Below are 22,361 nucleotides of genomic sequence, written 5' to 3'. Positions count from 1 at the left end.
ACAAAATGTTAATCTATTTCCAATCCCCCCCCCCCCAGTATCTGCATGTCCCTCAGATTTCTAGGCACCAAACTATGGCACATCGGCTAGCATATCGAAATATGTCACAAAGAGCAGTAGATCTCGACGCGATCAATTATATTTCATGTCATGTAGTGTTTTACACTGAGCAACGTGACATGTTCTAAAAAAAACTCGTTAAACCAGCGCTTCATATAGAGAAGAGGTTTTAACTCCGTGATCTGCAGTCCGCAAGCGAACTGTACCGACGGAGCGACCACCGCTTGTCGGCGAAGTTAGTGCCAATTTTAGCGGATAGAAGGTGTCGCGTGGTCAGTGGAACGGATCCCCACGGCCGTTAATCTCGGTTTTATAGACCGGAGCAGAGATTATAACTAAACGAAAATTCGTTCTGCAGCTTTCAGAGTAAATCCAGCCAAAAACAAATGTATCAAATACGTCGAGTAGAAAATCTGGCTCGAAAATAATCAGTATCATTCATTCTCCGAATATGACTATATATGCACACACATATTTTGTTCTTCCAACTGTATGCTTTCGAAGAGACCTTCAAAAATGCTTTATGCATTTCTTGTTTCTCCGTCTGATCTGCATCCCCAGCCCATCCCTTATTTATTTAACTACCGTAACAAGCCGTTTGAATTGAAGTTTCTTCGTATGTAACACCTATGTAAAAACAGTAAAAGTAAAGCTATCCCTGTACCAGGCCGTGAAGGCCCATAGGGCTGTGAGACGTTGAGGGTCCCACATTATCTAGACAATCGGCTCAAAGATGGCGGTAAGGTTGTCAGCCTTACTCACCGGCCGCGCTTTACTCCCCAGGAAAATTATTTAATTAATTCCTGGTACTCATTTCTGTTAGAGCCTGAGTAAACCCCAGGGCCTAGTGCAGCTGGAAGGATTAGGTCAACTGAAAACAATCCAGTGACCTCATCGGGATGTAATACCTATGTACCAAAACTATTTAAAATAAGCCCAAGTAGCCACTTGGAAGAACGAAATGGCGATGGGTGGAAAATAGTAAACTAGATCTAGAGGAAGAGTTCTGTCTTCAGGGATATTACACCGTGTTGGTCGCTGAAAAGCCGACCGCCGTTTCGGAAGAACATGTCTCCATCTTCCGGGTGTATTGCTTGGCTTATTGTTCGACCCTGAATATGAGGGCGACATATTGCTCCGAAATGTCTGTTGACTTTCAACTGAATACATGGCGCTATATCCCAGCAGGCAGTATTTACATAACCGCCAATGTGAGAACCTCAGTTCCTGCACAGAGCTGTAAGAACTGCGAAGATGTGAATAGGCTTACCAGCAGACGGAGCCAGAATCGTGCCCAGCGATTACTTTCAGAGTCTGAGGTCTTCACTCTGATCTTACAACGGAGTTATTTGTCTGAATCCATACCAACAGCAAAAGGCCCACAAAATGTATACACACTTCAACGTACAAAATATCTGCTTAATTTATTTGTAAATCTTCGGTACTTCAATAACGGTTATCTACGGGCGTTCCCAAAGTTGAAACGCAGATATTCCAATAAATTATTTAAGCAGTCATTTTGTACGCTGAATTGTGTATACATTTTTGGGCCCTTCTATATTTTTGAAATACAAAAGAACCTGCAGACCTTAATCAAAAGTTGAGATTCTCATAATATAAAAAATGTAATATTATATTTAAGCATCCTGTTGCACACACGTAGTAAAGAATAGCAGCGGCACGCACACAGGAAGACTACACAGGATAACACCTGTACAGTGTGGAAACAAGAACTAGCCGCTGCAGCACTTTAGACATTGGGCGAGTAACCCTGACAATTTTAAATTTTAAAATTTAGAGAAAAATTTTAAAGGATTTTAAAATTAGAACTAAAGATTTTATAGTGCTCTACAGGAACGTCAAAATTAACGTGTGTAAAATAATCTACAAACCAGACAGACATCAACGAAGTAGATGTTGATAATAACAAGGAAAGTGTTTTAAATGTTAAATTTTGGGCTGGGTGCAGTGTGACAGCAACGTGAGTGTTATACACCTGATGATGGCCGTCTGAGGCCGAAACATGTAGTGTAGAGGAGCAAGATCAAGGCCACATAATACATTGTTTGCACTTGGGACGGAGTTTATATCATTTATCATAAAAAATGTACTTCCATATGCCGAACTTTACACGTCAGAGTGAAGGATCCCAAATTATGGTCCGGCCTGTCAATGATTGCTCAAATATAGACAATGCAAAAAGTAGATAAATTTGTTCCCGGTATTTCAGGGCCAGCTTAAAAACCTAACTTCATAATGCAGAGTTGTCATTTAAACAGTCTACTACTACATTCACAGAGCCAATGAAGTAATTTTAAATTTATTTCTTCCGCCATCCCTCGTTGCAATTGCGGTCTTTTGCTGAAACAAATGAAGCATTTGTTTTCGCGTACACCGACCTATTACTATCAAGACTAAAATATTTCGGCAGCGAGATCAATTATATTTTAATTAAATATGTTTCTATAAATGTAGACTTCCAACTTCGGTGACGGGGATGCTTCGATGAATTATTATAGAGAAAAGGCGACCGCGATAATTTTCGGGTGTATTCGGAAAGCCACCTGCTTCTTACGTAATCTTCGGTTGTAACCGGAATTTTCAGTGTTGGATACAGAACACTATTATCGACTTACTGAACATTATCCAGCGTCTATTATTATTATTATTATTTGGGGCACGCGGTAGCGTAGTTGGTTGAGGCACTATGTTACTAGCCGGAAGGTCGCGGATTCGAGTCCACATGACGTAATTTTTTTCTAATTGACCTAATCCTTCCAGCCGCACTCTGGCCCTGGGGTTGACTCAGCCTCTAACAAAAATGAGTACCAGGAATCTTTCTGGGGTGTAAAGGTCGGCGCGTAAGGCTGACCTCACCGCCGTCTGTGAGTTGATTGCCTAGAAAATGTGGGAGCCTAAACGTCTCACAACCCTATGGACCTCCACGGCCTCTTACGGGGTAGATTTACCTTTTACCATTATTATTATTATTATTATTATTATTATTATTATTATTATTATTGAAAAAGTCACGAAGACGGGGCTCTGCCTCCATCCTCAGGTAGAAACCGGTTCGGCCCAATTGAGACAGTCCCCTCTCCGGACAGCAGACAAGGATATAAAAATCAAAAACTGAACCATCTGCGGGAGTTAGACAAAAATGTAAAATGCCACATGCATGGGGCCTGGAACCTATGGCCGTGCATAATATCATGGCCAGAGTCCGTAAAATAAGGGCCCGACTACAATAGAAGCTGTAACAACTGAGTCAAGTTCTAAAATTGACAACTGTAGATACTGTAAAGCCAAAGATACGACGGAGTCTATCGACCGTAAATCGCAGATAAGACAATGATAGATATATTGACCCAAGAAAAAAAAACGCGCGGCTCTTGTTCAGTTATCGTAGCTACGGAATCAATTTGCAGGGCATAAGGCGTTTATTGCATTTTTCTTTGCATACTTTGCTCGAAACGTTTTCCTTCAAATAAACACTTATCAAGATACGCGCAGAATCGCATGTAGGCCTAAGTCTTCGTGTAATGTGGCCGTTACTTTAGTCCGATTTCATACAAAATTAGAACGTGACGGAAAATTTAATTTAAGTTCCCTATCCGGTCACTGTTTCTCTACTCGTTTCGTGCATAAAGGCGGAGTGACGCAGAGAGCTGGATAGATGCTCCGTAGGGCTGCGACCGCACCTAGGACTGCAGATAAAAGAAGGGAACTGCACTGCCATGATCTACATTACAAGCAGTGCAAACCTCTGGTAGGCCATACGCGGTTTACTGCCTTCCGAGACTTGCTGAAAACATATCACACATCAGCACATTTCTAAGAGTGATGACAAAAATTAACGCCATTATATTTCTATAACAGGAGCCGGGATAGCGTAGTAGGTATAGCGACCGGCTATGGGCTGGACGACCGAGGGATCGGTGTTTGAGTCCCAATAGGGTCAAGAATTTTCTCTTCTCCACGTCGTCCAGACTGGCTCTGGGGCCCACCTAGCCTCCTGTCAAATCGGTACCGGAGGCTCTTTCCCCGGAGGTAAAGCGGCAGAGGCGTGAAGCTGGCCACTCACCTCTAACTAGTGCCGAGGTCAAGAAAATGTGGTTCTATAAACCCACTCCCCCATATGCCTTCATGGCGCAGTGCCAATCAACTAAGCACAAGGGCAATTTTACCTTTACCTTTACATTTCTATAATGAACAATACACAGCAGACAGACCAGCTTATCAGTTGGTTTCAGAATTAGACCTGCAAAAGTTCACTATCTCCTTACCCCCCTGATATTTTCATTTACTCATGGAAAACAAGCAGGTTGGCCACGACCCGACCTAGTTAACGGTAAGTTTATGCTTATTTTGAAATATACGTATAAGGTCAAAAATTCGAGCATACACCATACCGGAATCCGGTGTTTCTACCCCCCCCCCCCATAAAAACATGTTTGCCAGCAATCGGAAGCTCAGTTTGACCTTAAGGTTGAAATATACTGAGAAAATTTGTCGGTACATATCATTTATTTGTCACTATAAGTACAGTGCGTACTGGCCGAAAACAAATCTTATTTTGTACCTCTCAAAGGCCGCGCCATAGCTTAAGCGGATAGTCGCTGGCTTCCAACCGCGGCGGCCCGGGTTCGATCCCGGGTCTGGTCAAGTGGGATTTGTGGTGGACAAAGTAGCGCTGGGGCAGGTTTTCTCCGAGTACTTCGGTTTCCTCTGCCAATCTTCATTCCACCAATTGCTCCACAATCACCCTCACCTATCATCTGGGGCTGGTACAATAGGCCAGAAGTGGCCGCAGTGCAAGGGACTTAGTCCCACCCCACTAGCAATAAGAATAAGAATAATAGTACTCTCAACACACAAAAATAGTTTCATATGAAGTACCACCATATAAAATTCCATTTTTCCATCTACGAAAATTCATCAGTTATCACTGAACACAAAACATAAGATGAGGTTATGTTTTAATTTATCATTTACACAAAACAAAATAAAAGTTAATGAGGGCCATTATATTATCATAATGTAGCAGTGGAACAGTTTCTCTAGCCTCAGAATTAGCAAGGCCGCCATGTTGAAATTCTTTACATTGGCCTGTTTCGTGAAAATCGGTTTCTTCAAGATTTATCAGGCTGAACACACATTCACAGATTAACAGCCCTGTAACCTTTTCGAGGCACTTAAAAATGGGATGGCGGATTGAAGGCGAGCCGTCTCTACCAAAACAGTAAGCGTTAAAGCGGCTCTAAATGTCACAACCCACAAAAGATTATTTGAAAAATCCACTTCTGGAACAGTCCCCTACAAATTAGATTAGGAATACTTACGAGGTAAATACATTTAACTATGGGCTTCAATGCCCGGTTAAAATAAGGTCCACTATGCTAGAAGGAAAGCTGTTAATTGCTACTTTGGCCCACTTCCGGCTGCTGGGACATCCGCTTCTGGTTTCAAGTTACGTAAGAGCTGCACTTCTGACGTAATCTTTCTCACCCTGACCGCACCGCAGGACCATTTTCTTGTCGTTTCCACATACACATAGAATTGCCAATTAAAACTGCACGCCAATTCTCCAATTTACTGTTCTTCACTGGCAAAGTCAAGAAATTAAGATAATGGGATATGCTGCAGACCATTAACCAGGTTTAGAAAGAAAAGTAGCTTAAGAACGAAGACCTATGATCTTAGGACATGCCAACCTCAATTTTCCTGTTCCGATAATCACTATAAGCAAGGTCTCTTTCCTTTACGTTGCCTGGATAACGTTTATAACCATAATGGATGCATGTAAGGGGCATCTAGGATGCCATATGTACAAATGCTAGAGAAGTTATAATTTCGTATGAATTTCTTCCACGTTTCTTGGATTGATACTGTTAAATTTTTAAGATATACGAATCAAGAACTTAACCAGTCATTATTATCAACAAACAACACCATGTTGGATTTGAATTTATCACAGCGGTGGTTAGGAAGAGTCTTCTGGGATACAATGCCGTGGTAGTCCGTTGAAAGTAAACCGACGTTTCGGAGGAACGTGTCTCCATCAACGGACTACACGGCGTTATATCACAGAAAATGGAATTATTCAACAAAAGAAGCCATTTAAGATATAGTTATCCCAATATTAGCTCCACTTTATCATATGGGCCATGGCTCGATCCCCAAACAGGCCGTGCCAAAGCTGAGGCGGTGAGAAGCAGCTGCCCGGATTCGATGTCAGCTCAAGTGGGATTTGTGGTGGACAAAGTAGTACTGGGGCAGGTTTCCTCCGAGCACTTCGTTGTCCCCTACCAATTCTCATTCACAAACACTCGAAGTTCATTGATCGTCCTATCATGGACGCCACGTAGTCTAGTTACTGAAAGTGTCGTTCAGTAATGCACAAATCATCTTCATTGGCAAAGCAGCCCTTTTTGAGCCATAGTCTTCCATAGAAGATTATGCCAGGTTTTCATTTCTTTGAATTTCACAACATTTTTTTTTTTTTTGCGTAACAAGATCGGCAGCCTTGCGTCCAATCACCAATCTGGAGAATTAGGACATTTATGTCCCCCAGTGACGAGGTGGCCCAGTTATACCCCCAGGCACCGGGACTTCCTTTTCGTCGCCTTCTAGAATTTATTTAATGATAGTATTCATTTATTTAATTTTAGTTGTAACTGCATTTGTTGTAGCTGTAATTGTATTTGCATTGTCTTCGTTGTGTGTAGTGTGTCCTTACTGTTTGTGTAGTTTCCTATGCCGTGTTTTGTTTGAGTGTGGTGTGTTATTTTGTGCTGTGTGTTATTTGTGTGCTGTGTCTTATGGCAGTACCACTGCCATCGGGTAAAACTCATTTGCAGTTTAAATAAACAAATAATAATAATAACAAAAATAATGATCGCAGCGATACAGTGGAAGTACTCTAACCCGCCTTCACATGGGATTAAACCACAAATACGAGTAAATACAAACAAACAGACATTGCCAGCGTCATTACATAGCCAAATTAAAAAAACAGCTATCCCAATACCAAAAGAGACCCAATAATGTTAGGCCGTATTATCCGTCACAGTGGCAGAAAACGATTGCGCTAGTTGAAGTTTACTGGAGAGTCTTTCTCAAAATGCTGATTATATCACTTCTTGTCAGCTAGTAAAGTATTTTTAAGTTACATTACCAGGTCAAAAAGTGTGCCACAGTAGTTCAAAAAATCTTACGCGTATTAACATAATTAATATTGTGCTTATATTATGTTAAAGCCAGACGTATCTGTGTTACAATATGTTCCAGTCCCTTGTTTCCGTTGCAGTGTCTGTTACATATCACGTAGTCCTATCAACATAGAACGCACCTTCATAAACTAGAATTTTCAGCAAAAAATTATAAGCACAGCCATGGGATAAAGTAGCTGATTTCGGGCACACAGTTCTTTAAGAACGGAATAACCGGACTCCGAAACATAATGTACAATACTTGAGAGTCTTCCGAGAATACCCGTAACATAACATCAATCATTATGTTCAGCCTTTCCGCAATCCAATGAAGAATGGTTAAAATGTATTGAGACATAAACTTTACATGGACTAGTCCACTGCAATATTGTTTGCTGCTAATTTTAAGATGAAAGTTCCGCTACGTTTTTTGCACTTACTAAACGTGTTATAACATTCAAAATCGTCCATTTCAGTATGAAAACTTTCGAACATATCTTACACGGATGTATCTCGTGTTCCTAAAAATATACCAACAACGTTTACACTTTCTTAAATAGTATAGATAATAGGAACATGCAGTTCTGCCCTTCCGCCTAACCATAAACAAACAGTGACGCAGAAGAAAACTGCTTACTGGAAAACAAGAAGAGCCTTGCAGAGAAATATCGAACAATTTCTTTACTTCGCACGAGTTCGAACTTTAAAATAAAAAGACGCAACCATAATTTAATTCTTATTACCTGGTAAACTGTATACTGCCGTGAACAACACAAATCCAAACAAGCAAGCACAGTAACACACGTCCAGGTCCATCACACTCTGTGCACGGACAGCCATGTTGAATGCTGCAGACGACGCCCGGACGAGCGATCGCCTGCAGCCAGAGCGTAAACCCGACCAATCATGACGCTCCATTCCAAGAAGCGCGCGAAAATACCGGCTGACCAACATATTTCAAATATTACATAGAAAGGAATGCCCAATACAAAATGTATAAACACAATATTATATGTGTTGCCTGCCGAAAAAAGAAATTATTCGTTAATATTGTAAATATATGTTCAAACAGGCACATTATTTACTTCCGGCATCGTCATTTATCTGTGCGGATACTATCTGCATTTTTAATTTGGTACCACATGTCATCTATGTCTTTAATTCAAACAGCATGATTTGTATGGAACCTGGATTTCCAAGTAAAACTTATCGAAACAGTCCTTTGCTACGAATTTTAAAACTGTGTCAAGTTATCATACTATCATTAACATCAATATTTATCTAATTCCATTTCACTCCACGAGATGTTTGTCACGTAAAAATATACGGCTTCAAAACAGAGAAAGCTGAACTACACTGACAGCTCACCATCACGTCACAGCTTGTGATGTGAATAATTACGGTTTCGTGTTTCTAAGATTTTATAGTGAATTCGGAAATTTTAAGCGTGTTAGTGACCTTTCGGAGCGTCTATTAAGCTTGCTCCAACCGTCCGTCTGTCTGTATGCATAAAACAACATAAGATAAACAGGTTTTCATGAAATTTAGTATAGGAGAGTTCAATAAATATGAGGAGCTATATTATATTTTTATTAAATTGTACGAAAATAACGACGCTTTACATGAATGCATCGATACGTTACTGTGCGTACCTCGAACAGACTACATATTTTTTCAGAGAAAAAAAGTTTCGAAAAATATTTATAGAGAAAAATGAAACATATTTTATGTTCAATGCATGTGTTGCCTAAGTCTTCCGGTTTTCAAGAGAATAGGTTAAACACTGATAAGTTTCGCGTACCTTTCACGAACTAGTTAAATTCAACAATCAAAGCTGGTCTCCCGAACATACCCGAAGTTCATCGAAGTCTTTTATTCTCGATAATAAATTAAACGAAGTTTCCATTCATTCATCAATGGCTCTACAGATCTTTGTTTGGCCCTGGCCTCTTATTTAGTTCCGTAATAATTTTTCACAGACGGTAGGACTCCTCAGACGAGTGATCAACCTGTGGCAAGGCCGCTACCTACACTCAGGACAACAGAAACCCAGAATAAACGCACACACACCAAACATCCATGCCTCAAGTGGGATTCGAACCTACGATCCCAGCGTCGAAGCGAGCGAATAAATTTCACGTTTTAGACCGCGGGCCACTGCGACTGGAGTTTACTGTTATTACGAACTCTAATTATAAATTACTACGTGTTTCAAAGTCATGTTGTAATAGAGTGCTACATCAGAAGAACAAAATAAATATAATTTTAATGCAGTTTTAAGTCAATAAAGATTTCTTCCTTTCTATACCTACTATTATATTCTGAAGCCACGGTTGATCAATCAATATGAATATTCGCAAATATAGACTTGATATTCCCTTTATTAGTCACAAAAATCTTACGACTTACAGGAAAAAAATGAAATGAACATTAAATGTGTGCGTCCAATTTTTTTACGGCATTTGTTCGAATATTTTTCTCTCCGAAGAACATATGACGAGATCCGCATGAAGATGTATGTGTGTCTTCATATAAAGTTGCCACTAAATATCTATGAAAACAGAACCGAACTGACAATTTTCCGTAGAATTCTCCATCATCATATTTCGTTAAAATGCGTCCAGCGGTCATTTGTTCGAATATTTTTCTCTCCGAAGAACATATGACGAGATCCGCATGAAGATGTATGTGTGTCTTCATATAAAGTTGCCACTAAATATCTAAATGAAAACAGAACCGAACTGACAATTTTTCGTAGAATTCTCCATTATCATATTTCGTTAAAATCCGTCCAGCTGTCACGGAGTTCTTTCATGTGCTACATGACAGTCCGTCCAGGGGCCCCCCAGTTGTTTCATGCGTTACAGGACAGTCCGTCCAGCGGCCCCCGAGTTGTTTCATGCGTTACAGGACAGTCCGTCCAGCGGCCCCCGAGTTGTTTCATGAGTTACACGACAGTCCGCCCAGCGGCCACCGAGTTGTTTCATGCGTTACAGGACAGTCCGTCCAGCGGCCCCCGAGTTGTTTCATGCGTTACAGGACAGTCCGTCCAGCGGCCACGGAGTTGTTTAATGCTTTACAGGACAGTCCGTCCAGCGGCCACGGAGTTGTTTCATGCGTTACAGGACAGTCCGTCCAGCGGCCACGGAGTTCTTTCATGCGCTACAGGACAGTCCGTCCAGCGGCTCCCGAGTTGTTTCATGCGTTACAGGACAGACAGTCCGTCCAGCGGCTCCCGAGTTGTTTCATGCGTTATAAGCGGATACGGTGCTGCGCTCTCCGTATCGTCCAGACCGGCTCTGAGGCCCATTCAGCCTCTTACGCAGTAAGTATTGAGGGAGTGAAGCTGAAGACTCATCTCGATCTAGTGCCGAGATTGAGAATGGTGGAGCTATATCTCCACTCACCCATATGCCTTCTTGGTGTTTAGATTAATTAAGTAATATCCCAAGAATAATTTTACTTTAACTTGATTTGTGTCTTTGCTCATGATTACTTCATAGTTGGCCTTTGGGTTACTGTGTCAGCATGTAAAGAACTGAATTAAATTATTGTTTATTTGTTATTAAGTTTGCAACACTGTGGTCCGGGGCGGGGAATATTTTATCCTTTATTTCTCACTAGTGTCTAAAACAAATTTTTTGTTCATCTATTTTAATACTGTTAATGTACGTGTTCCTGCTGAGGTACGCCGTAACGTAGTTGGTTGAGGCACTATGCTACAAGCCGGAAGGTCGCGGGTTCGAGTCCCGATTAAGTGGATTTTTAACTGACCTAATCGTTCCAGTAGCACTATGGCCCCGAGGTCGACTCAGCCTCTAAGAGAAATGAGTACCAGGAATCTTTCTGGGTGGTAAAGGGCGGGCGGCGCGTAAGGCTGACAACTTTACTGCCATCTGTGAACCGACTGTTTAGAAAATGTGGCACCCCCAACGTCTCACAAACCTATGGGCCTCCATGGTCTGTTACAGGGGTAGCTTTTATGTATGCCTACTTGGTCAGTTAGAGCCTTTCAATGTTTGACGTTTGTCATCGAGCGGAAGTTACTCCCACACCGGATGTTCTTCTGCGGCAGATTTTGTCTGCACATGTGCTGACACCTCCAGCAAGGCGCCCTTCTTTGACTGATACTATCAGTCCCTTAATAACACTTTTAATAGTATTTAATACTTTCGTTCTAACCTGTAATTTTATTTACGTTATTCAGTTCTTAGAACTGTGTTTTTTTTTTCATATCATCTATACCTATATATTCTCTATAAACTTTAGTCAAGCACTTTAATAAATTAAATTAAATATATTATTATTGTTGTTACAGCACTTTAAAATGTTAGGCGTGGATATGCAGATCATGTGCAGCCAAATCTCAGAGTAAAAACCGAAATGAACCTAGGCGAATTCTTCCCCAGTTCCTCCAAATTCATCGCAGGGTCGTTCATATCCTCACGTCATTAGGAGCTAAACAACCTTTGCTGTTTCGAATACTTGGGTCGTGGGTTCTAATCCCGCTCGGAGCCTACATTAGCCAGAAAGATGTTGCAACGACTTCATTCATTCCTCAAAGTAACCCTAAATCTTCTCGAAATAAGAATTTCGAAATGCTCTACAATGAGAGAAGGCCATTGATGAGATTGGATTGTAGTGCAAAAAAGTTGGTACGGTGCCGTTGGGAAACCCAAGAATCGAATTAAGGGCTATGTCTGTGTACTATGAAGCCGATTACAGTGGCCGCGCCGTCTAAGACACGATCAATCTTCGCCCGCTCGAATACTAGGATCGTGGGTTCGAATCCCACTCGAGGTATGGATGTCTGTATGCCTTTATTTTGTGTTTGTGTTGTTCTGTGAATAGATAGAGGCCTTGCGACGGACTGATCCTCCGTCCAGTAAGTCCTACCTATTGTGTATAGGGTTAAGAAACTGAAAAGTGAGCAAGGCCCAACGAAGGACTGTGGAGCCATAGACAAATAGTGTGTACTATGAAGCCTAACCATACCTGCAAGTCACTAAAATGTATCTTTTCTTTTCTTACCTGTACTTCCAAAAAATTAGTTGTGGTTCCTCAGGGGTGCAAAGTACCCTCCTTTCTCATAGAAAACTTCGTAATGTTCACGGCACTTGTCTTCGCACCTGGAACATTCAAACCGGTAACATTAGTGTCTACATACTGCAGAAATGGAAATGTAGAAACGTAACTGTGTAAGAGTGCGTGCTCTTCTAGCAAAATATCTGCATATTGACACGCCACACATTTGTCGGTTCCGAGTAACGGAAATGTGTTTCTGAATAAGTGTGCCTGGCTGCTCGTGCCGAAAACTTCGGCTTTCACAGCGACACATCCAGCGTAGGATTCTCCGTTTCCCCTTCCTTCATCTCTGACAGAGGCAAAACCTTGCAAATTTAAGGAGTAAGAGAGACGCTGTGATTCTGAGCCCACGTTAAGCTGCTAGTCCTATCTGCCGGCCTTCTTCCTATTATTTGGGGTTGCGGCGTTCGACTTTACGCACCGCTACTTAAGAAAAGAACTCCACTATTGTCAGGCTGAACTGTAGCCAAGAAGGTCATTAATGTTTCTGAAGATTAATCATTTATTTTGAAGAACTACTTCTCAGGTTAAATTAGATTTAGTTTTCACATGCCAGTGAATATGAATATGTCTTCTGTGATGTGACGCCGTGTAGCCCGGTAGAAAGTTTCCAAGGTTCCTGAGTAACCTGAAGTGTCTATCTTCAGGGAAGAATAATAAAATTTTCCGGGCACTGAACTTAGTTACTTATAGGGAGACACTGTAAGCTAGCTGGTCTATCCACCGTGAGCTAACTTTGCAGCCGCCATATCTAATGATGGTTTGTTCATGACGTCAATTGCAATGAATATATTACGCTGTGTTTTCCCCCCCCCCCAAGAAGAACGCCTTGAATCCATCACAGAACATGAGCATAATAATAGCACCTCTTGTAAAGGTAAGGTTGTCCCTGTGATTAACTAATTAAGCACTATGCAATGAAGACGTATGGGGGAGTGGATGTATAAATCCATATTTTCTTGACCTCGGCACTAACTGAATGTGTGTGGTCAGCTTAACGTCCCGGCCTCTTTACCCCCGGGGAAAGAGCCCCCGGTACCCATTGGATAGGAGGTTGGGGGGACCCCAGAGTCGGTCTGGACAACGTGGAGAAGTAACAATTCTTGAAACCACCGGGGCTCGAACTCTGACCCCTTGGTCGTCCAGCCTGCAGCCAGTCGTTATACCGACTGCGCTATCCCGGCTCCTCTATGGCACCTCATGTTCCTCTGATAATTCAGAACGCACCCATGAAAGCTTCATGACCCCTCTACGTGTAAAAACGACAGTCCAAGCTTGCAGTGCTTTCGTATAGATACTGCCGGTCGTAGAGTGACAAGGCTATGTACGCTATATCGCAGTGCCAGCTGCAGTCACCGGACGAGGAAGTGTGTTCTTAGGGTCTGGCAGCATGCCTTTTGCACTGACAAAGACGCCAAAACAAGCGGCACGGCATACGATGAAGCCTTTCACGAACACTTCGAACCACTGTAAAGACCAGCAATGCAATCAACACTTGGCAATGCAGTTTCCCAAACCAAAGAAGCAGCGAACGCAGTGGGTAAAAGAAATATCCCAGTGCCTGACCAGAATCGAACTCCGGTTGTCCACCCCGTACCCCAGTTATTATACTGGCTGAACTATTTGGAGCATTTTCTTATAATTTAATTGGGGCTTATCAAATTAAATTTAAAAAAAAAAAGACGTGGATTAAAGAGTTCGCGAAATCAAATCAAACCACAATGTGAATAACCTGGAAATAACAGGTTTTGTTTATAGACTCATAATAGGGACAATCTGCACTTCTTTTTTACAGAATATCTTGCGTCCTACGTGAAGGTACCCGAAGGAAAGAAGTGAATTCTTCGCAGGCAATGTAAGATTTGGATGTTTTCACGGCGGTGACTATGAAGAATGTATTCTTCTCGGATGTGGAGCCGTGTCGATATTGTGTTAAAAGATGTTTCGGAGGAACGTATCGCCTCCATCGCAGCCACCTGCTCACGCTGGTTCATCGATAGCGGATTTCTTATACCCTGATTATGGAGGGGATAAGTTCCTCCGAAACGTCGATTGACAATATCTACACGGCGCCACATCCCAGAAGACGCATTCTTCTTAGACAAGTTTATCAACCTTATACATATAACCGTCAATAGCAAATATGGAGTATACAAATACTCCTATAGTATGCTTAGCGGCTTTTTCGTTTCTCACTGCTCATTGTCCTCGATGTTCATTTGTTGCAGACGCAACTCTTCCATACCAATATGGCTGCTGCGACATTCATCTCAGTAGATGCATCACACTGCACGAGTCAGTGCTAAATATTCACTGTTTTAAACAAACGTTAAGATCATTATGAGGTCCAAACCTGGTCACGTACCAATCCCGTCATATTCTTTACAAAATGAAATAAATATTACTTTATATCTTGTGTGAAACAGGGTTATATTGGGCCGACAAAAATTAAATTGGCCCAATTACTTCCATTCTACACCGCAATACCAAATTTCATTGAAATCCACCAAGTAAACTTCATATGGACAACATTTCGAGAGAGTGTCATCAAACAGGCTGTATCCGGCTCCATTCAAGTCATCATTTATGGACAAATTTTCATCTCATAGGACGCTGTAACATTCTATAACTGGAACAACATCATTAAGGAATATGACAATAAATAATACGATGCATTTGGTGGAAACAAATGCCACGCAGACTACAAGTGCAGTGTGGGTTGCCTTCCAACTGCTGTCCCCGTTACGCCTCACGATGCAAGAGGATATTGCGAATAACTGAAAAGAACACACCTACTGCAGAATTAGTTTTGCTGCCTGAGTGGCAACAGAAATTATAAAAAAGTCTGTCATTAAAGAACGTATATAAAATAAGTGCCCTAATCAAGGTAAGAATAGTAGTAGTAATGTTACGCTCTATGGTACAGCAGGACTAATTTATGCTATTAGCCCTTTAAAGGTTAATATTCATAAGCAATGATTTAAAATTCATTTACCACCTCCAAAACACATACACCATATCTAAGTTGCAAATATATGTTTATGATGTTTATTATTATTATCATCATCATCATTTTTATTATTATNNNTTCAGTTTCTTAATCTTTAACACAGCAGGTAGGACTCCTTGTACGGGGAATCAGCCCGTCACAAGATCTCTACCTCCACATAGAACAACACAAACTCAGAAACTCAGAATAAACGCACAAAATGCAGACATCCATGCCTTGAGTGTGATTCGAACTCACGATTCCAGCGCTCCAGCGAGCGGAGACAGTTCATGCCTTAACACCGCGCGGCCACTCTGATCGGCTCTCTGTTAATTACATTCAGGAAAATATTTTATATTTCATATGAAAACCAAGGGAAACCCAAAAAATGCAATCCGCTGGGGATAATGCGATATTGTCGCTGCTGAAGCAGATGGCAGACACATCAATGTTTTATGCAATTAAGGGCATCAATATTGTAGGCATCAATTGAAGGATTTTCTTAAATTTCGGCATGAGCATCACGCCAATGGGGCCACATCGCTTCCAGTTTCAACATGTCGCCGGTACCATTTGGTGAGACAAAAACACACACTAGAGTAACATACAATGGAAGGCACAATAGATCACTGTAGTCGCGGTGCAAGGGCCAAGTAGGCCCACCCTTTATACATTCAACATACAATGCAGGGAGTCTTGAAATTTTGGGAAAAGCAGATCTTCAATGAAGTTAGGTATATCTTTTTTATAAAAATATAAAATAACAAAATAGTGACCTTCAGCAAAATTTTAGCTGATAACTTTCAATGATTATGACACGAAAAATTGAATCCTGAAAAAGTAGGCTGTGAAGATTGCACTGGCACAGGATTGTGTCCAGTAGTAAGCGTTTTTATTAACTCTGTTGAACCTTCGGTTTCTATTCTTAAAACTTTGTCTACACATGCAGGATAACTGAATCCTGTACAACTCAGTAAAATGTCTAGCTACGGCCTGAACCGAAGACATTTCAGGCATGGGAGGAATTTTCCCTTCTTTATCACTACACAAAATTAGTCCTAGCCCACTACCAACTGGGTAAAGCGAGCTCTGCCCCCGGAAGTAAAGCGGCCATAGCATGAAGCTGTCACTCACTTCCATCTAGAGCCAAGGTCTGTATTTCTTCTACATGCTCGCATGTCACGGTGACGAACCCGGGACCGCCAGTCTGAGGACCAATATTCGGTTCGAGGATTGCCTGAATATGAATCGCGGTACCAATGNGCACTGGCACAGGATTGTGTCCAGTAATGAGCCTTCTTATTAACTCTGCTGAACCTTCGGTTTCTATTCTTAAAACTTTGTCTACACATGCAGGATAACTGAATCCTGTACAACTCAGTAAAATGTCTAGCTACGGCCTGAACCGAAGACATTTCAGGCATGGGAGGAATTTTCCCTTCTTTATCACTACACAAAATTAGTCCTAGCCCACTACCAACTGGGTAAAGCGAGCTCTGCCCCCGGAAGTAAAGCGGCCATAGCATGAAGCTGTCACTCACTTCCATCTAGAGCCAAGGTCTGTATCTCTTCCACATGCTCGCATGTCACGGTGACGAACCCGGGACCGCCAGGTTCGAGGATTGCCTGAATATGAATCGCGGTACCAGTCCACTACACCGTGAAGTTCAGTGATAATTCTGATGAATATAACGCAGAAGAAGACTGAGGGCGATAATGGCAGTGGTAACCGTAGTGTTGTTGATGATGATGATAGTGGTGTTAGCACTGGTAAGATAGTGCTGATGGTGGTGACAGTAATGGTGACAGTGGTGGTGATAGTGGTGTTGGCACTGGTAAGATAGTGCTNAGGATTGCCTGAATATGAATCGCGGTACCAATGCACTACACCGTGAAGTTCTGTGATAATTCTGATGAATATAACGCAGAAGAAGACTGAGGGCGATAATGGCAGTGGTAACCGTAGTGTTGTTGATGATGATGATAGTGGTGTTAGCACTGGTAAGATAGTGCTGATGGTGGTGACAGTAATGGTGACAGTGGTGGTGATAGTGGTGTTAGCACTGGTAAGATAGGGCTGATGCTAGTGTTGCTAATGGTGACAGTGGTGGTGATAGTGGTGTTAGCACTGGTAAGATAGTGCTGATGGTGGTGACAGTAATGGTGACAGTGGTGGTGATACTGGTCTTAGCACTGGTAAGATAGTGCTGATGGTGGTGACAGTAATGGTGACAGTGGTGGTGAGGATGACATGTTGGTACTAGTTGTGATAGTGACAGCGACATATTGATGATTATGGTGACTGTGGCTACACGACCGCTTACTGAGAATGTTGCACACAGATCACTGGCGGTTAGGCGCTGGCTTCTCGGAACGGAGCATCAGGTTCAATCCCTGGTAAAACTATATCATTAGTGGCGGACGTAGTGGCTCTAGAGTAGCGTTTTCTCCGAGTTTGCTTCTTTCCCACTCATAATCTTAAGTTCGCCATTGCTCAGTACTCATCTCCTACTGGCCCCCAAAAGGTGACGTGGCCCTGATCAGGCAGCACATTTTCGCACCCTCGGTCTCAACTTGGGGGGTTCATCTCTGACAAGGCACTTGGTTGGCTGAAGAAGTAAGTTTCTAACAGCAGAAAACTTTAACAAAAAATATTCTCTGTTATAAGAGCCATTTCTCGCAGATCAAAATGTATATTGGAAGAACTATACTCTATCTAAAACATTTTGTAATGTGAATCATCAGATAGTGCCGTAAATCATTAAGTCATCATTAGCAGTAAGGTAGTAAATTACATTTTTAATGTATGATGGGAATGAAAGTTATCATACCTGAAATCTCGTTGAAAACACATGACTTTTTTTCCGTAAGGTTGCCTACTCAAAGCGTGACGCATCCTCACAGACATTTTACAATAGGTCTGTCTGTCCAGTCCTGCAGCTACTCACGGCTTAGCAATAAGAGAGCTGCAAGAATGGAACTCAACAGAGAATCGATTTCATCTCTTCGCCGGTATTTCGTAACAGCAGAACTCGCTTATGACGGAATCTCAAGGAACCAGGACTTTCCTTTTCCGTTCCAGTCACATCCACTTCAATATAAGCATCCATTCTTTATAAAAGTACGCTGGATAATTTATACCCCGTGCACATGCTAATTTACGAGCCAATTCAGAATCCGGAAATTCGTGTTACATTCATACATTACACTAACTACAAAGAAATGCACATTTCTGAAGCTGAGCACTCAATGATGGAGCTATACCTCCACTTCCCCTATATGTCTTCATGGAGTAGTGCTTAATTAATTAAACACAGGGACTATTTTACATTTTGTTCCTCTTTTCTTGCAGTTAATTAGAAGTTTTCTGCACATATTTAATTGACGGACGGACTAATTCTTTTCACATGTGACAGAGCATTGTATCTTCTCAGAAGCAGTAGCGGAATATGGAATAAAATTATATGTACAGAAAACAATACGCGATAAAGCAGTTTTCCATTAAGTTTCTTCTTGTCTGTCTCCCTTTCCGTGTCAAACCACTCCGTTTTTTAAGGACGATTTAACATTGCTCTGCAATTTACATTTTCTGCCAGGAGTGAAGCTGAAATACAGCGAAGGTCAGGGTAATCAAAATGAAAAGAAAAACGTATACGGGAAATAAATATTGTATTGTATCTTCTCACTGCACTCTTCGTGAAATGTGGTTAAAATTACATTAAAGGAACAATGAAAATTGTGAACGTCCCTGCTTCAGAAGATTTAAAAAAAAAGGACAGTTTAAATGGGTTTTGGGGAAAAAAAATAAGGATCATTCTATGAATGGGTTATGTACAACAGCGTTCGCTCCCTCCGTCGTGGGCGTGTACGTCACATATTTGTCGAGTGACCGAATAAAAGAAATATATTAATACATGCAATGGTTTTTTTAATGTCTTTCACGGACTCCTGTTATAACTAAACTGAGACGGCAAGGTTTTCAAAAGGTAATGCCGTCATATTCAAATATCTTCACATCATTTTGAAAGTAACCCAAAGTACATCAATGAGATTTAATAGGACTCATTTTGGTCGACATACTTTTAAGATAAAATGTGAAATCTCCATTCAAATGTATCTAATTTGCTTCATTTTTGATGATCAAATGCTATTACACCCCTGACATATTCCTATCATAATATAACCATCTTGAGAGGGATACAAATTATTGAAGGAAAATTTGCAATACATGCACATAAAAGAATAAAAATTTTAAGTTGTCCATCTTCTTAATTAATTAAGCACTATGCCATATAGACATACGGGGGAGGAGAGGTATAGCTCCACCTTTCTTGACCTCGGCATTGGATGGATGTGAATGGTCAGCTACACACCCTTGCAGCTTTACCCCAGGGGAAAAGCCCCCGGTATCCATTAGATAGAAGGGCGGATGGCCCTCAAAGTCGGTCTGGACGCTGTGGAGAAGAAAAAATTATTCCACTGTCGGGAACCGAATTCGAGCCGTCCAGCTCGTAGGCTGTCGCTATGCCGATTGAGCTGTGTAAAATTTTATAAATAATTGGAATTAATTTTACGTTGAAATTCACTAATATAAGTGGCTGTTGGCTACGATCCTGTCTACTCAGTAACGCGTCGTGCTGTCATATATATTCTCGAATCATATTCATTTTTATAGTATCGGTATCATGACGCTATTCGGAATCGTTGCAATGGTTCTTAAGAAGTAAAGTAATGAACTGTTTATGTATTTTTTTTCCTTGGCACTACAGCCCCAGTGGGCCTAGGCCTACCTCCTACCTCCTAGCTCGTCGCAAGGCCTCTACCTGTACACAAACACAGAAAAACGCACACACACAAACTAAACATCCATGCCCTCAGTGGGATTCGAACCCACGATCCCGGTTTCCAAGCGAGCGAAGATAGTACATGCCTTAGACTGCTCGACTACCGTGACCGACCCCTGTTTATGTATACATGACTATTAATCTAGCGTACAGAATACGACGCAGCACTAATTTGAAAAAAAAAAAAAAAACTGTATCCAGTAGCTACTTATATCAAAGAATTTTAACCGTGGATAAATTGTATCGGTCTACTTAAATGGCTTCGATTCTTTAATTGCTTTTTGTATACAACACAAAAAACAAAACAAACTCCGTAGCCTGTAGTCTGCAAGCGAACTATACCGACCGAGAGACCGCCGCTTGTCGGCAAAGTTTGTGCCAAATTTAGCGGATAGAAGGTGTCGCGTAGTCTGCGCAACGGATTAATCTTGGTATTCTAGGCCAGAGCCGCTATTTCCTTGAAATAGCTCCTCAATTATCCTCACGAGGCTGAGAGGACCGCGTTCCAGACCCACTACTTCTCAGAAAATCTGGTAGCCAGTAAATCTGACAACTAGACCACACAGGCGGTCAGATGTATTTTATGTATACATGTTGTACATTTTCTAGACCGGAGCCGCTAGTTCAAGGAAACAGCGGCTCCGGCCTAGAAAACCGAAATTTTTAGAAAGAAAATATCAACAGAAACAAACAGATAAAACTAAGGCATATATTTTTCTGCTTTAGTTGTGGCAGGCGACCTTCATAAAAGCTTGTCATTCCTGCTTTCAAATCTACTCTATTATGTGACATCATTCTAAGTTGTATTCGTACATTTTGCGTAACAGCGGCTTTTTCTGGGATTAGATAAACTAATATAAGGCAAGTGTTAAAATTTTTCTGAAGGGTGGATTATATCGAGAAAGTGTTGCACTGTTCAGCAACAAGAAGGAAAAGGAAAGAAATACGGAGTTCATTATCGAATCGATGTCTGAAGACGGGAGAACAACTTACTGCCGAAACTAGAGAGGTAAAGGCTCCTCTACTCTGATGACAGAGGGACGAGTTTCATTTGAACTATGCAGCATCTCATCCCAGAGGAGAATCTTCAAAGTACACACAGTTTGTCCAATTGCTGCTTCTTTCGTCTGGTCATACGCAGGCTACCGCTTCCCAGTTCTTGTTTCTCTTTCGATTTAAGGTTTGTGGCATCGCTGAGTATTATTCCCCTAAGAAATAAGTATTATTTTGCATTTGTGACGGAATTACGGGATGGCAATTTTAAATCTCTCAAACCAGTGTTCCATTTTCATTCAAACAAGTTCAGAAATAACCCCCAATATTATAACAAATTTGCCAAAAATGGCAGAGAAACGAAACTGGCCTCCAGAACATCAGAATCACTAATATGTGGCCTATACTGCATTTACCTTACTTGTAAAACGCTTACATAAACACATAAACAGCAATTAACGCTTTAATCCATGTTTCATCAATATCTCATGAGAAATATAATACGAACTACATATGATCATCACAATTTAATTTTACACACAGTACCCAACTTATGCTATGCGGAAGAAAATGTTCTCTTTTATGCAAACGCCTGAAAATAGAAGGACGAACGCAAAAACTTGATTTTGTGATAATCTTAACGTTATATAAATCATGCTAATAACTACACAGCACAAATTTCTTCTAAAAATAGTAGCTTACCAAGCAGACAGCCTACGTGTCTTCAGCAAGACGATCGTGTGACCGATGTTCTGTCGACTTACGATAAGTCTTCCACCACGAACATTGTTTCAGTCCCTACGTATGAATGAACAGTGAGGCAAACAAGTTACGCAACAGCAGTCAATGGCAGAATACTGCTCATTTCCAATCGAAGGTTCCACGTCCTACGCAGCAACAAATAATCAATTCATTACAACAAACCGCTGCACTTCACTAGCGTACACTCAGCACCCGACACATTTGACGCACTTTAAATATGGAACTCGTCTACTTGGAAAGGCTGCCTCGCAGTTTGTGAATGGGAAGAACACACACCATGCACTTACATGTATTGTCCAACGTAAGAATATCGAGTGACGAAATATGTACTACACACACCTGAAGGTGAGCATGAATTTGTTACAATAACTGCAGCGCAGGACTAGAACCTAACCTCTATCAGCGAACGTCGAAGTA

The 22,361-nt window shown here is 41.4% G+C and overlaps 1 protein-coding gene across 4 annotated transcripts in view; it reads right to left on the bottom strand.

Annotated features, from left to right (window-relative positions):
- LOC111873086 (tyrosine-protein phosphatase non-receptor type 7) overlaps positions 1–22,361 on the bottom strand; it is an 84,417-nt gene that overhangs the window by 53,888 nt on the left and 8,168 nt on the right. Inside the window, exons 1-2 of one of the 4 annotated variants that reach the window (XM_023867493.2) lie at positions 21,885–22,352; positions 12,303–12,400 (exon numbers count right to left, since the gene is read on the bottom strand). Coding sequence is in view for 1 of the 4 variants with exons in the window: in XM_023867491.2 (XP_023723259.1) it covers positions 8,015–8,087 (73 nt within the window). In the remaining 3 variants the exon portion in view is untranslated. Of the gene's footprint in view, positions 1–8,014; positions 8,098–12,302; positions 12,401–21,884; positions 22,353–22,361 lie in introns of those variants that run through there. The other 3 variants (XM_023867494.2, XM_023867495.2, XM_023867491.2) reach the window with 3 other exon arrangements.

The sequence above is a fragment of the Cryptotermes secundus genome, unplaced genomic scaffold (assembly GCF_002891405.2).
Source record: "Cryptotermes secundus unplaced genomic scaffold, Csec_1.0 scaffold120, whole genome shotgun sequence".
NCBI classification, from domain to species: domain Eukaryota; kingdom Metazoa; phylum Arthropoda; class Insecta; order Blattodea; family Kalotermitidae; genus Cryptotermes; species Cryptotermes secundus.
This window is presented reverse-complemented; position numbering and strand designations above follow the sequence as displayed.